Source organism: Hyperoodon ampullatus (genome assembly GCF_949752795.1).
Source record: "Hyperoodon ampullatus genome assembly, chromosome: 3".
In the NCBI taxonomy this organism is placed as follows: Eukaryota; Metazoa; Chordata; class Mammalia; order Artiodactyla; family Ziphiidae; genus Hyperoodon; species Hyperoodon ampullatus.
Genome location: NC_136916.1, coordinates 61,832,755 through 61,847,141, shown reverse-complemented (window position 1 = coordinate 61,847,141; position 14,387 = coordinate 61,832,755). Strand labels below are relative to the sequence as shown.

At 45.5% G+C, this 14,387-nt stretch overlaps 1 protein-coding gene across 6 annotated transcripts in view; it reads left to right on the top strand.

Annotated features, from left to right (window-relative positions):
• CELF6 (CUGBP Elav-like family member 6) overlaps positions 1-14,387 on the top strand; it is a gene marked incomplete at both ends in the record, with an annotated part of 29,553 nt that overhangs the window by 13,966 nt on the left and 1,200 nt on the right. For 2 of the 6 annotated variants that reach the window (XM_079698937.1, XM_079698936.1), the window contains 5 exons: positions 12,898-13,026; positions 13,128-13,207; positions 13,365-13,508; positions 13,626-13,758; positions 13,846-13,992. In XM_079698937.1, the coding sequence (XP_079555063.1) occupies positions 12,898-13,026; positions 13,128-13,207; positions 13,365-13,508; positions 13,626-13,758; positions 13,846-13,992 (633 nt within the window). Of the gene's footprint in view, positions 1-12,897; positions 13,027-13,127; positions 13,208-13,364; positions 13,509-13,625; positions 13,759-13,845; positions 13,993-14,213; positions 14,277-14,387 lie in introns of all 6 variants that reach the window. The other 4 variants (XM_079698940.1, XM_079698939.1, XM_079698935.1 and 1 more) reach the window with 3 other exon arrangements.

Sequence of the window (14,387 nt, the reverse complement as noted above, 5' to 3'; positions counted from 1 at the left end):
TTTACGTTTGGTAGTGTATATATTTCCATGCCACTCTCTCACTTCGTCCCAGATTACCCTTCCCCCTCCCCGTGTCCTCAAGTCCGTTCTCTACGTCTGCATCTTTATTCCTGCCCTGCCACTAGGTTCATCAGTACAATCTTTTTAGATTCCATATATATGCGTTAGCATACGGTATTTGTTTTTCTCTTTCTGACTTACTTCACTCTGTATGACAGACTCTAGGTCCATCCGAGCCTGTGCTTTTTGACACCCAGCCAAGTTCTGGCTGGCTTCCATGCTGGAAAAGCAATACCAGCTTCTGGTGTCAGTTCTTGGTGTCTTTCTTGTCCTTGGGTGTTAAATCATTCCAAGAAATCTGCCTGGAGCACTCCCTGACATTTGCTGACTCTCTCTTAAGACTTTCTCCCCACCTTAGGGAGGTCAGCCATGGCTTTTTTTTTTTTTTTTTTTGCGGTACGCGGGCCTCTCACTGTTGTGGCCTCTCCCATTGCAGAGCACAGGCTCCAGACGCGCAGGCCCAGAGGCCATGGCTCACGGGCCCAGCCGCTCCGCGGCATATGGGATCTTCCCGGACCGGGGCACAAACCCATGCCCCCTGCATCGGCAGGCGGACCCCCAACCACCACACTACCAGGGAAGACCAGCCATGGCTTTTTATTAGGTAAAAGAAGCTGCCCAAGATCAGGGAGAGAATGGAACCCAATTGACAGACATTTATTGACTCCTAATAATTCTGCACATCCTCTCAGACTTCAGGCTCAGTGTCCACACCTACAAGGGACTCTAGTAGCCTCATAGTTCCATTGTGGAGTTCTTTCCTCCAAGAAATCCATTCTTCCTCCTTTTAGATTTTCTGATCTTTGGTCTTTGATTCTCCACTTCTGGTCAAGATGTTATCATCCCACTTTGTCTTGAGGAGATATTTCCAAGCTTCCTCCCTCTCCTCCAAACACACATCCTCCTTTTCCATCTCATTCTTTCCAGCCTGGTTTTTGAGAAGTTCCAGGCTGCATACCAAACCTCTGGTTCACTTGTCCCAAGAATTTCTGCTTCTTGGGAAACTGTTAGGCATCAGGGCCAATGTTGGCCAACTTCTCAGCCCTGCCCACAAACACTAGACAGCTGAGAGGTCACCTAAGAGTACTTGAGTGAGCTAAGAAGCAGAGAGGTTGGGCTGTAACTTGTTCAACCATCCAACCAATATCTTTTGAGTAACTTGCTCCACATTAGGAATGCAAGGCAGACCTGGCACCTGGTCTCATGGAGCTCTGGAGCTATAAGGGGATATAAACAGTAAAACAAAGCTATCATCCAGTGTGATCAATACTTTTCAAATCCTGGGGGATTGAAAAGCATTGGGGAAAACATGGGGCACCTTAGTCTGGGAGGTCAAGGTGGGCTCCCAGAGGTGGTAATATTTAAGCTGAGATCTCAAGGATGAACAAGAAGTAGTCAAATAGAAAAAGGAGGAGCAAGTATTTCAGGCAGAGGGAAGAGCATGTACAGAGCTCAGAAGAACATAATGCAACTTGGAGTCTGGTTCAGGAACTAAATCCAGGATCCTGGGGGCACACTTGCTGCTTGGAGTCCAACACCTCTTGCCAGGATGAGGGCCACTGCCCAAAGGAGGCCTCCACGCTGATTATGCTTCTGCTTAGCCTAGTCCAGATGTCTTGGTCATCTGGGCTCCCAGCAGTGGCATCAGCATGAGTTTTATCATTTGCCTCCCCGTTTTTGTACAGGTTTTTCAGGTGTAATATCATTGACATATTCTGTACATATGGCATTTCACCTCTACACCTGTTCAGATTCCGAGCAGCTCAAGAGAGCAGGAAAAGAAAATCTAGCTGAAAAGAGGTCTGCCTGGCAGTAGAATTCATAATTTTAGTAGTTATGTATAACATAGCTATTTCTTGACAAGTGATGGCTTTTTTTTAACATCTTTATTGGAGTATAATTGCTTTACATTGCTTAAGTGATGGCTTTTAAAGAGCATATACTCCACAGGCATCTATGGATAATCCTTCTTGCAGTTTTGGATGACCAGATCTCTCAATTCTTTCGTGTTCCCACTCAAAGTCACCAAATGTTCCCTGATACACATTTGGGAGAGAGGAGGCATATGTACTAAGTCTTGCAAAACAGTTGGGTCTTTACAATTTACAAGTATTTTACTACCAACTGATCTGTGTTAGATACTAATCAAAAGGTGTTTCTTCTCTTCAATGCTATTATATATCTCTTCAAAAGTGAGTTCAGCTCTCTGCTGAATTTTGACACAAATTAATACTTTAGAAACTCAACTTCTAAAATGGTATTGAATTTGGTTTTGAAATGTAACATTTGACACCAATGTAGGACAGCTTGTCCCATTCAAGTCTTATCTCTGTTATCCCAAACATTCTATAAACCTTCAGAGTTAATGGTCACACCTGCCCTGATACAGTTAAGCCTTTGAGCTTGCATATTTTAAAATTATTCCTAAAATTAAATCCTTTGTTTACAGTTGATTAATAATGATTTTTACATCTGACAAGAATACTGGTATCAATGCAGACATAATCAAGGGGGTATCAAGGCAAATGTAATCTTCCAAAATTTTGCCATTTTTTTCTGGAAGGGATTATTAGATTTTTCTTCCCATAAAACAGGGATCACTAACTCAAATGCTATAGGAGCCAGGTAAGTAACCCTAAATGGGTGAGACTGTCATGACATAATGAAAGTTTCCTGTTTTAATTATATTAAATGTTGGCAACTAATTCAATTTTTAAAAGTGGGCCAGCATTGTGACAGCCTAACTAAACCTATCAGGTTTGCTTCTTCGGTCCAAAGACTGCCATTTTCTTTCCCATCTGCCATACAGGAGTATTCTATTATGTACACATGCATGAGCTTTCTGACAAAAATAGTTACTTTACATTCTATCTCTTGAATTTTCATGCCAATGCAACAGAGTAGTATTACTCTTATTTTTAATCACTAGACATGAGGTTTGTGGTTGAAATAACCTATATATTTTTTTATTTTCTTATAACTTCTATTATAGGTCTGTTTTATTTTCACTTCCAACCAATGTTGTAGAAATCAAAGTGTTAGCACAGCAGGGGAGTGCCTGAATAGAAGTAAAATTGTTTTCATTGAAAAAAATGTTTAAAGCAAATTTATAAAAACATTTTTCATAACACCTTGGAAAGATACAGAGACATCCTGTCTTCTTCCCGCTATAACATTACCTACAACATCACTGTTCTTTTTTTTTTTTTTTAAGAAGATGTTGGGGGTAGGAGTTTATTAATTAATTAATTTATTTTGGCTGTGCTGGGTCTTCGTTTCTGTGTGAGGGCTTTCTCTAGTTGTGGCAAGCGGGGGCCACTCTTCATCGCGGTGCACGGGCCTCTCACTATCGCGGCCTCTCGTGGAGCACAGGCTCCAGGTGCGCAGGCTCAGTAGTTGTGGCTCACGGGCCTAGCCGCTCTGCAGCATGTGGGATCCTCCCAGACCAGGGCTAGAACCTGTGTCCCCTGCATTGGCAGGCAGATTCTCAACCACTGCGCCACCAGGGAAGCCCCAACATCACTGTTCTTAAAACCACCCATTTGTTCCTAGGAGGAGACCAAACAGCTCCTCCTAAATCTGAAAGATCATAAGACTCTCTGTAAACCATGCTCTACAGGTCACAGATAGTCTCGTGAACTTGATTCCCCCCACAAGCCTCTAGAATAGGTAGGGCAGGAAGAGCTATTTCCTCCAAGCTTCCAAATAAGGAAACAGAGGCTCTGAGGGCAAAGCCATCTCTGACTTTCCCCATCTGACTTGGAGTCCCCTCGTAGGCACTTCGAAATAACCTGTATTTTAAACACACTGTATGTTGCATTACTTTTAGAAGTTACTGGTGACACTTGCACATTCAATGCTTACAATGCAATAATAGTAGCAACACAAGATCTGCCCGATAGAAGGTTTGGGGTCTTCTTCTTTCATGGTCATCCCTCGCAGCCTTGGTGGCACTCAGAGTGCATCCAAGTCTTCATGGACTATATTATAGTAGCCTTTTAATGTATGCCAGCCTTATGTGTATGTTTATACATATATATTTATACATATGTTTAATGTATCCCAGTTCCCATAAATTCTGCAGTCAAGTCCCACACTGTTCATATACTCCATGCTCTGTGCCTATATTTTACATCCTGTGGCATTGAACAGTACACTCTCTTTTTTTTCCCCCAATAAATTTATTTATTTATTTATTTATTTTTGGCTGTGTTGTGTCTTCGTTGCTGAGCGCGGGCTTTCTCTAGTCGTGGCGAGTGGGGGCTACTCTTCGTTGCAGTGCGCGGGCTTCTCATTGTGGTGGCTTCTCTTGTTGCGGAGCATGGGCTTTAGGCACGCAGGCTTCAGTAGTTGTGGCTCGTGGGCTCTAGAGCGCAGGCTCAGTAGTTGTGACACACGGGCTTAGTTGCTCCGTGGCATGTGGTATCTTCCCCGACCAGGGCTCGAACCCGTGTTCCCTGCATTGGCAGGCGGATTCTTAACTACCGTGCCACCAGGGGAAGTCCTTTGAACAGTACACTCTTAAAGGAAAATTAATCTAATTTTCCAAAGTGAAATTATCTCATAATACACTAAAGGCACCCATTTCTTTTTTAAAAAAATAAATTTATTTATTTTATTTATTTATTTTTGGCTGCATTGGGTCTTTGTTGCTGTGCGTGGGCTTTCTCTGGTTGTGGTGAGCGGGGGCTACTCTTTGTTGTGGTGCGCGGGCTTTTCACTGTGGTGGCTTCTCTTGTTGCGGAGCATGGGCTCTAGGCACGCGGGCTTCAGTAGTTGTGGCTCACGGGCTTAGTTGCTCCATGGCACGTGGCATCTTCCTGGACCAGGGCTTGAACCCGTGTCCCCTGCATTGGCAGGTGGATCCTTAACCACTGCGCCACCAGGGAAGCCCAAGGCGCCCATTTCTAATTAAATATACATAGTGCCAAAAACTTTTCCCTCAGCATTTGAGTTTAATTGAATGTGAACATTAAAATGTTTGCCTGAATGAAAATTCAAAGTTCATGTATTTCAAAATGTTAAATTAACCTCAAATTACATGAGGTCAGAGCTAGGGATCCCTAAATCCCTCAGACAATGGTAACTAAATAGATCTATTTTATCTGCTCTTCATAATGGAGACTGTGGTTGATTTTTCCTAACTTAGATTATCTCTACTATGGAAACACTAAAAATAAGTTGAACTGTAAGTACCAATCATATAGGGAAAGTATTTTTTAGTTCTAAGGCAAAATCTTCAAAATCACTGAACTCCTGTATTTTCTTTCCTATCCTTCAAATTTTATAACATAAAATCAATAAATTCATAAGTCACAATTGTGATTGCTCTTTCCCCAACTTGGCTGTATTTTTTACTTAGCAAACATTTACAGATCCAAGATGCCTACGGTACAGAAATAGTTTAAGTAATAAATCCATGCAATCTTTTCACTTTAAGGGTTTTTTTTTTTTTACTTTAAAATTTAAAACTTTCTCTGAGGTAATGCCTCTGTTTTTTAATCTTCACATTTGGTTTAACTCAAAAGCCAATTATCTGTCAACACATCAACCCTCCTATAACCATCCTATAATTGTTTAATTTCTCCCTGAATTTGCAAGGGTTTGTTTAAATATCAGCCTGGATTTTGAGTAATAAACATATATTACTATCTAACTAAGTAAGCCATCTTTTCCAATTTTTTTTCTAGGATTCTATTCTATTCAGTGTTTAACAACCAAACTTTAAGTTAAAGTTAAATTTTGAGCTAGAATTTTCAGAATTTCTTAATACTGGGACATATTCTCTGGCCTAAATCAGACACGGATCTTAGCAACAACTGTTCTGTTAGTCAGTTGACACTCATATCTGTCTTTGATCCTCACACTGATTTAATTCTAAAAAGTATTCTTCCAACTAAAACCTGACTGGATAAGGCTCACAGTACTGCATAAGACCTGGTAATGTCAAGTTAATGTTTCACTTCCTGAAATGCATTCTACCTCCGAAGGAAAAGAGTGGTGCTTTCCTTCAGTTTGACTCAGAGTGAATCACCCAAAGCTAATTGTTGTAACAGTTTTAAGCCATGACTGTGGCTGAACCTCTGACAAACCCTTCAGGTACAAGTGTATAGCCCACAAAAGAAAAATGCATCTCCGGAGGCTGAGATCTTCTCTCTTAAGGGAACCTGAAAGCCCAGGCTTGGTCTACCTTTCTTACTCGCCTCCTGGCTCTCCTGGATCAGGATGAAGGAACAGTGGAGTCTCTGTTCTTTCTTAATCTAAGTCCCTATTTTTCAGGCCTCCTCCTTCACTGTATTTTATTTTAATTGGGGTAAAACAGACATAACATAATCTTTACTATCTTTACCATTTTTAAGAGTACAGTTCAATACTGTTAGCAATACTCACATTGCTGTGCAACCTCCAGAACTTTTTCATCTTACAAAACTCAAAGTCTGTACCCATTAACCAACAACTCTCCATTTCTCCCTCCCTCCAGCCCCTGGCAACCGTCTTTTTGTGACTGGCTTATATCACTTAGCATAATGTCCTCAAGTTTCATCCATGTTGCAGCAGGTGTCAGAATCTCCTTCCTTTTTTTTTTTTTTAACATCTTTATTGGAGTATAATTGCTTTACAATGGTGTGTTAGTTTCTGCTTTACAACAAAGTGAATCAGCTATACATATACATATATCCCCATATCTCCTCCCTCTTTCGTCTCCCTCTCACCCTCCCTATCCCACCCCTCCAGGTCGTCACAAAGCACCGAGCTGATCTCCCTGTGCTATGTGGCTGCTTCCCACTAGCTATTTTACATTTGGTAGTGTATATGTGTCCATGCCACTCTCTCACTTCATCCCAGCTTGCCCTTCCCCCTCCCCGTGTTCTCAAGTCCATTCTCTACGTCTGCGTCTTTATCCCTGTCCTACCCCTAGGTTCTTCAGAACTTTTTTTTTTTTTTTTTTAGATTTCTCCTTCCTTTTAAAAGCCGAATGATATTCCATTGTACATATATACCATATTTTGTTTATCCATTCATTGGTTGATAGACATTTAGGTTGCTTCTACCTTTTGACTATTGTGGATAATACTAAGGTGAACATGAGTGTACAAATATCTCTTTGAGACTCTGCTTTCAATTCTTTTGGATATATACCCAGAACTGGTATTGCTGGATAATATGTTAATTCTATTTTTAATTTTTTGAGGAACCGCCGTACTGTTTTCCATAGCGGCTTGTACCATTCTAAATTAGTGCACATACATACATAATTTCTCCACATCCTTGCCAACATTTATTTCCTCCCCCCCTTTTTTTAAATAGCAGTCATCCTAATGGGTGTCACTTGATATCTCGTAGTTCTGATTTGCACTTTCTTAATTATTAGTGATTTTGAGCATCTTTTCATATATTTGTTGGTCATTGTATATCTTCTTTGGAGAACTATTCAGATCTTTTGCTCATTTTTAAAAATTGAATTATTTTTGTTGTTGTTGAGTCATAGGAGTTCTTTATATATTCTGGATATTAAATTTTTATCAGATATATGGTTTGCAAATATTTTCTCCCATTCTGTAGGTTGCCTTTTCACTCTGGTTGTGTCCTTTGATGCACAGTAGTTTTAAAATTTGATGTAGTCCAAAATTTCTATTCTTACTTTTGTTGCCTGTGCTTTTGGTGTCATATCCAAGGAATCACTGCTAAATGCAAGGTCATGAAGCTTTCCCCGTTTCTTCTAGGAGTTTTATAGTTTTAGCATTTATGTTTATCTCTGATCCGTTTTCATTTAATTTTTGTATACAGTACAATGTAAGGGTCCAACTTCATTCTTTTGTATGTAGATGTCCAGCTTTCTTAGCAACATTTGTTTAAAAGACTGGCACTGTTGTCGAAAATCATTTGACCATATATGTGAGGGCTTATTTCTGGCCTTTCTATTTTACTCCATTGGTCTAAATGTCTCTCTTTATGCCAGTACCACACTTTGATTACTGTAGCTTTGTAATAAGTTTTGAAGTCAGATAGACTGAGACCTCCAAAATTCTTTTTCTCCCCCAAATTATTTGGCTATTCAGGATCTCTTGAGATCCCGTATGAATTTTAGGATCGATTTTTCTGTTTCTTAAGAAAATGCCACTGAAATTTTGATAGGTATTGCATTAAATCTGTAGATTGCTTTGGGTAGTACTGACATCTAACAACATTAAGTCTTTCAATTCATGAACATAGGATGTCTTCCATTTATTTGCGTCTTCTTCAGTTTTCTTCAGCAATATTTTGTAGTTGTTAGGATACAAGTCTTTTGCAGCCTTGTTTAAATTTATTCCTAAGTATTTTTTTCTTTTTGATGCTATGTGGAATAGTTTTCTTAATTTCATTTTCAGATTGTTCATTGCTAGTCTATAGAAACACAACTGATTTTCTTGTTGATTTTTAAAAATTTATTTATTTATTTATTTATTTTTGGCTGCATTGGGTCTCTGTTGCTGTGTGTGGGCTTTCTCTAGTTGCAGTGAGAGGGGGCTACTCTTTGTTATGGTGCGTGGGCTTCTCATTACAGTGGCTTCTCTTGCTGCGGAGCACGGCTCTAGGCCCGCGGGCTTCAGTAGTTCTGGCATGCAGGCTCAGTAGTTGTGGCTCGCGGGCTCTAGAGTACAGGCTCAGTAGTTTTGGCGCACGGGCTTAGCTGCTCCACGGCATGTGGGATCTTCCCAGACCAGGGCTCGAACCCATGTCCCCTGCATTAGCAGGCGGATTCTTTTTTTTTTTTTTAATAAATTTATTTATTTATTTATATTTTTAATTTTTGGCTGCATTGGGTCTTCGTTGCTGCATGCAGGCTTTTCTAGTCGCAGCTAGTGGGGGCTACTCTTTGTTGTGGTGCGCGGGTTTCTCATTGCGGTGGCTTCTCTTGTTGAGGAGCATGGGCTCTACACGCATGGACTTCAGCAGTTGTGGCTCGTGAGCTCTAGAGTGCAAGCTCAGTAGTTGTGGCACACAGGCTTAGTTGCTCTGCGGCATGTGGAATCTTCCCGGGCCAGGGCTCGAACCTGTGTCCCCTGCATTGGCAGGCGGATTCTTAACCACTGCGCCACCAGGGAAGTCCAGCAGGCGGATTCTTAACCACTGCTCCACCAGGGAAGTCCCAGTTGATTTTTTTAATAGGAGAACTTTGCTGAATTTCTTTCTTAGTTCTAATAGTTTTCTTTTGGAATTAAAGCCCTCCTTGATACTCATCAGATCTGATAAGGAGACTTTGTTTCCCCTGGATATTTCCTTCACTCATTTCCTAGTCTTCCTTGGCTCCTTATGCTGCAATCATCACTGAGAACGTCAGAGTATCAAATGCTGCCATCAATAGGATCTCCTGGGTTGGTATTTGGATGGAAAGGTGGACTGGTAATTTTAGGATGTGTCTGATGGTTGGTACCCCAATGCTGATTTCTTGTCCCTGCAGTGTTTCTACAATCATGATATCCCACCAACATGGAAGTGAGTGGTTGTGGGGGGCTTAGAAGCCAGAAACTCGGGACTCCTTTGGGACAACTTGGGCAGAGCCTTCTTTCTAGAACAGCATTTTGATACCTTTCCTGAGGAAGATGGAGTGGACTGACTCTGACTCTGGGCTTCCAACCCCATCATTTCCTACATTAGAATCCCTGTATGACCAGCTGCGCAAGACAGCTATATGGAGATGAACCTCTAGGGTCCAAACAACTTGGTTTGGGTTCAAAAAAGCATTTGGTAGAAGAGCAAGGAGTACACATAGGTGGCCATGATGAAAATGCAGTTACACCATTCAACTGTGTGTCTTTCCAACTATGTCTCAACTCCACACTGATGCTATCTTCCAATTCCATCCACTCCAGGAAAGTTGAGCCTCCCAGTTTGAATTTCCATCTTTCTAGGGACCCACCCACCACACATGGAATGATTTTATTCAGACATTTCCAACCTACCTCTTACAGAATCCTCTTTCTACCAAACTGGTATAGTTTGACCTAGAGGATATTGCATTTTCTGGGCTAAATCCCATCATCTCCATCTCTCTGGGAGCATGCATCAGCCCTCAAAATCTTCAGGGCTGTGGATTTGCGGGCTACTCTCAGGAGTCTAGCCTGTAATTCTCTTTGACCAGGTCTCTTAAGAAACTTATCCCACCATTTCAGGATCATCTGATGCTTATATTCACTGTGACCCAGATCATCCTCCTGTCAAACACCATCAAGGTCCCTGTAAAGTGGCAAAGAGGACACCAGGATTCAAGGTGATATCTGTGAAGTGGGAAGCATAGAGATTAGCCCATAGCCCAACCTCATTTCAATTTCAAATTCTGTACAGCCCAGTAGTCTAGAACCATAGAGTCAGTGCCCTATCATGGAAAAGGAAATTCTTAATTTGGGAGACTCTCACTGGAACAGAAGGATCAGAGATTTCATGGTCTGTGATATGAGCTGTGACTGACCACCATCATCAGAAAAGAGCAGAAAGAGGCAGAGCAGATGAAGGATCGGACCACTGTTCACACAAACCTCTTTTCTGTCCTGGGGGCTCCATCTCAGCCATGACCTCTCTCTTCCTACCTAGGGCTACCTGGATGCTGTTCCATGTGGCATGACAGCTTACCTAGGTGCTGTCATCATCTTGCAGACCCTACCCAATGTCACAGCTGCACTATAAATTAGGGCATCATGAAGCCCTGAGACTCTGGAGACCCTAGGATCTTCTCCAGCCCCTCCTGGGCCTCTTGTAGACACATGGGCATAATTTAGTTTCATAGCTCAGAACAATAACAATCTCAGAGAGTTTGATTCCCTGACCAAATAGGGCCTGTCTTCCAATGTCAAGGCAAAGCCACCATCAGATTAGTCAAGAGAATCATGAAAGATCTTTCCTGAATTCTCAGGTTCCTGAAGAGAATGATCTCAGATCCCTCTTCATACACCATGTGGAATTCTATTTTCTATCTTTTAGGTCAGTGGTTTACAAAGGACTTTCCTTGGAGCCCCCTCTAGGGAGTACCAGGGGAAGATGAAGCAAGAGGAACTCCAGCCTTCCTCCTACTTTTCCGGCTTTTCCAAGCAGTTCTACTTTTCTCTTACATTTTGAGCTTCATCCTAATATTTTTGTTAGAGCAATGGATTTCACAGCTGTTTTATAAGGTTAGGAAACCAGTGATCCATTCCAAGGGCACTATTCTGTGGCTAACCCTGCCAGGAGTGAAGTATACCCACTGGTTTGTACTCTCACCACAGAAGGTTGGTACCTCTACTGGAATTCTGGCCACAAGTACATTATCTATCCTTTCCCCGTCAGGATTTCTGGGCAGTAATCCTCTGGACAGAGGGCAGGATTCTGCTGAAACACACTCTGTCTGTCCCATATAAGCCACAGCCCCTGCCCTCCATACAGACACAGCATTAACAGGCAGGCGACAGATACCAAGGTACCCAGGGCAGCCTAGGCTGAACCCCACACCATCCAGGTGAAATATGGACACACACACATAGCCTTGTTGGAGATTACCTCCACTGCTAATTTCGGCCAGTCTGTTCTTCCTTTTCACTGTCACCCAGGCTTCAGTCTATGACCTTCACCAGCCTTGTTTCCTTTGCACTCAGGATCCAAGGACCCCCATCAGCCTGGCCAAGCTTGTCAAAGAGTGAAGGAGTTTGGGATGGGTTTTCTTGGGCTTCAGGATCTCAGAGGTGAAGCCTGAAGCCAGATTCCCACCCACTCTTTCTCTCCCAACTTGTATTACGCTGATGAAGCCCCATCTCAAAATCAGAGACTTACCTTGGTGCAGATGAGAGGGGCTTTGACAGCAGGACCTGTGGGCTGGGCTCCTCTACCACACGTTCCTGGATAGTGCTCCTGAGGCCCGACTTGCTGGATGTGCAGCTAAAGCCTGGTTTCCAGCCCCAGCTCTCCAGCTTTCTCCAAGGTCGCAGGGCCCAGCTTATGGCCCCTTTCTGGGCATCTCTACCATTCCCATAGGAAGGGTGGACACAGGGAAGGATCCTCAGGTGGCCATCCAGGTCTATAGGCAGAACTTATTCTCCCATAGCATGAACACCTGGGGAGAGATCAAGGCAGGAAAACAGGGGAAGTCAGAGAGGAGGCAGCAGGGCTCAGTGAGGGCCCTGGAAGCTCAGTGAAGGAATAAGGGAGGTAAGGAAAGGGGTCATGAGTTCAGTAAACATAGTGGGCAAAATGCCAATGTTGGAGGATAAGGAACCCAAGCTTCCTGTTCTCTTTAGGCCTTTGGGAGGGGCACACAGGTTGAGCTGGGTGCTGGAGTTGGGGATTCATCATTCCAGTGCTCATGGTCTGGGGTTGAGGCAGTACAATGAGACAACTGCTTTCTGTGCTGTTTTTTTTTGACCCAGAATCCTGGACTCTAGCCACTGCCATCAGGCTTATCAGGAGGGTGTACTTATCTTCTCCAGACCCAGTATGAATACAAGGACTCCCCTCCCTTAATAGGGCTGAAATGGTCCAAAATAGCATTTCCCAGACTCTAAGAACAGAAAGGTCAAACATATAAAATGATGCATGTAGGGCTCTATCCAACCAAAAATATGGACTGAATCACTTCCCACAAGAGCAACAATGAGTTCCAGGACCGGGTTTTCCTGATGGAAATCTGGAGTTTCTTTCCTCCAGATCTGTCTGTAGGTCATCCTGCCCCTCAAAGAAACCCAATCTTGTGGCCCCAAGTGAGTAGGGCCTGTTCACTCACCTCTTCCCAGAGCTAGACCGTGGTTAACTACCTTCCTAGGCTCCTCCTGTTACTCTGGGGAGTCCAAGAGGTCTTAGGGTTCCCAGGTTGACTCCTGGATTTGTCCCCAGAGGACCGAAAACTGTTTGTGGGTATGCTGGGCAAGCAGCAGGGTGAGGAGGACGTCAGACGCCTGTTCCAGCCCTTTGGCCACATCGAGGAGTGCACCGTCTTGCGGAGCCCCGATGGCACCAGTAAAGGTGACTTGAGCTGACCCCTGGATTTCCTGATGACCCCGCCTCACTCCGGACCACATGACCCTTTGGCCTCTGTGACCTGAGCCACCTCTATCCTGCCCCAGGCTGTGCCTTTGTGAAGTTCGGGAGTCAAGGGGAAGCTCAGGCGGCCATCCAGAGTCTGCACGGCAGCCGGACCATGGCGGTGAGGGCGGGCGCTGGGGCCCGGGGTGAGGCCAGGGGTCTGGGGACTGGCTCCTCCTCCCCACATGCCGGGGAAAGGGCCTGAGGAGCAAGGCCCTCGGCCCAGGGCCGGGGCTGAGGTCTAGACCCGTCCTTGCAGCCTCCCCTGCCTTACCCAGGGCGCCTCGTCCAGTCTCGTGGTCAAGCTGGCGGACACGGACCGCGAGCGCGCGCTGAGGCGGATGCAGCAGATGGCGGGCCAGCTGGGTGCCTTGCAGCCGGCGCCGCTGCCGCTGGGGGCCTGCGGAGCCTACACCACCGCTGTAAGTGCCTGGCCCGGCGGGCGCGGGCGGGCAGCGGGTGAGCCAGGCGTGGGGTGGGGCGCCGGGGCAGATGCCCGCCGCTGGGCCCTCCACACCCGCCCTTCTTCCCTCCCAAAGATCCTGCAGCACCAGGCGGCGCTACTGGCGGCAGCGCAGGGCCCGGGCCTCGGCCCGGTGGCCGCAGTGGCGGCACAGATGCAGCACGTGGCGGCCTTCAGCCTGGTAGCCGCGCCGCTCTTGCCGGCTGCAGGTACTGCGCGCGGGGGGCGGGGCCCGCGGCGGGAGCGGGGCGGGGCGGGGCTGCGGCCTGACTCTCCCACCTCCTCGCCACCTGCAGCCAACTCCCCGCAGGGCGGCGGCCCCAGCACGCTTCCGGGTCTCCCGGCGCCCATCGGGGTCAATGGATTCGGCCCCCTGACCCCCCAGACCAACGGGCAACCTGGCTCGGACAGTCTCTACAATAACGGGCTCTCTCCTTACCCAGGTGGGCCCCCCCACCCGCTCCGCCCAAATGTCCCCCAAAATGGAGTGGGGAGCGGGGGTCTGGGGGGGGGCGGGTGGCAGGGCCTGGCCTCCTTGAGAAGGGACTCCTCCTCCTTCCCTGCTGCCTCTCACAGCCTCCCTCCACACTCCCTGCGTTCTCACCTTACCCTGCCCGCCCGCCAGCCCACCTTCACTGTGGGCCTTGGGCCCCTCTCTCCCCAGCCCAGAGTCCCGGCGTGGCTGACCCCCTGCAGCAGGCCTACGCTGGGATGCACCACTACGCAGGTTTCACTTGGCGCTACGCGGCCTGGGGGGTTTGAAGGGCCCCTGAAAGTAATAGGGAGATTTGGGGGGGGGTTAGGCTCTGTGCTGAGGAGTCCGACCCTCCTTTCGCCC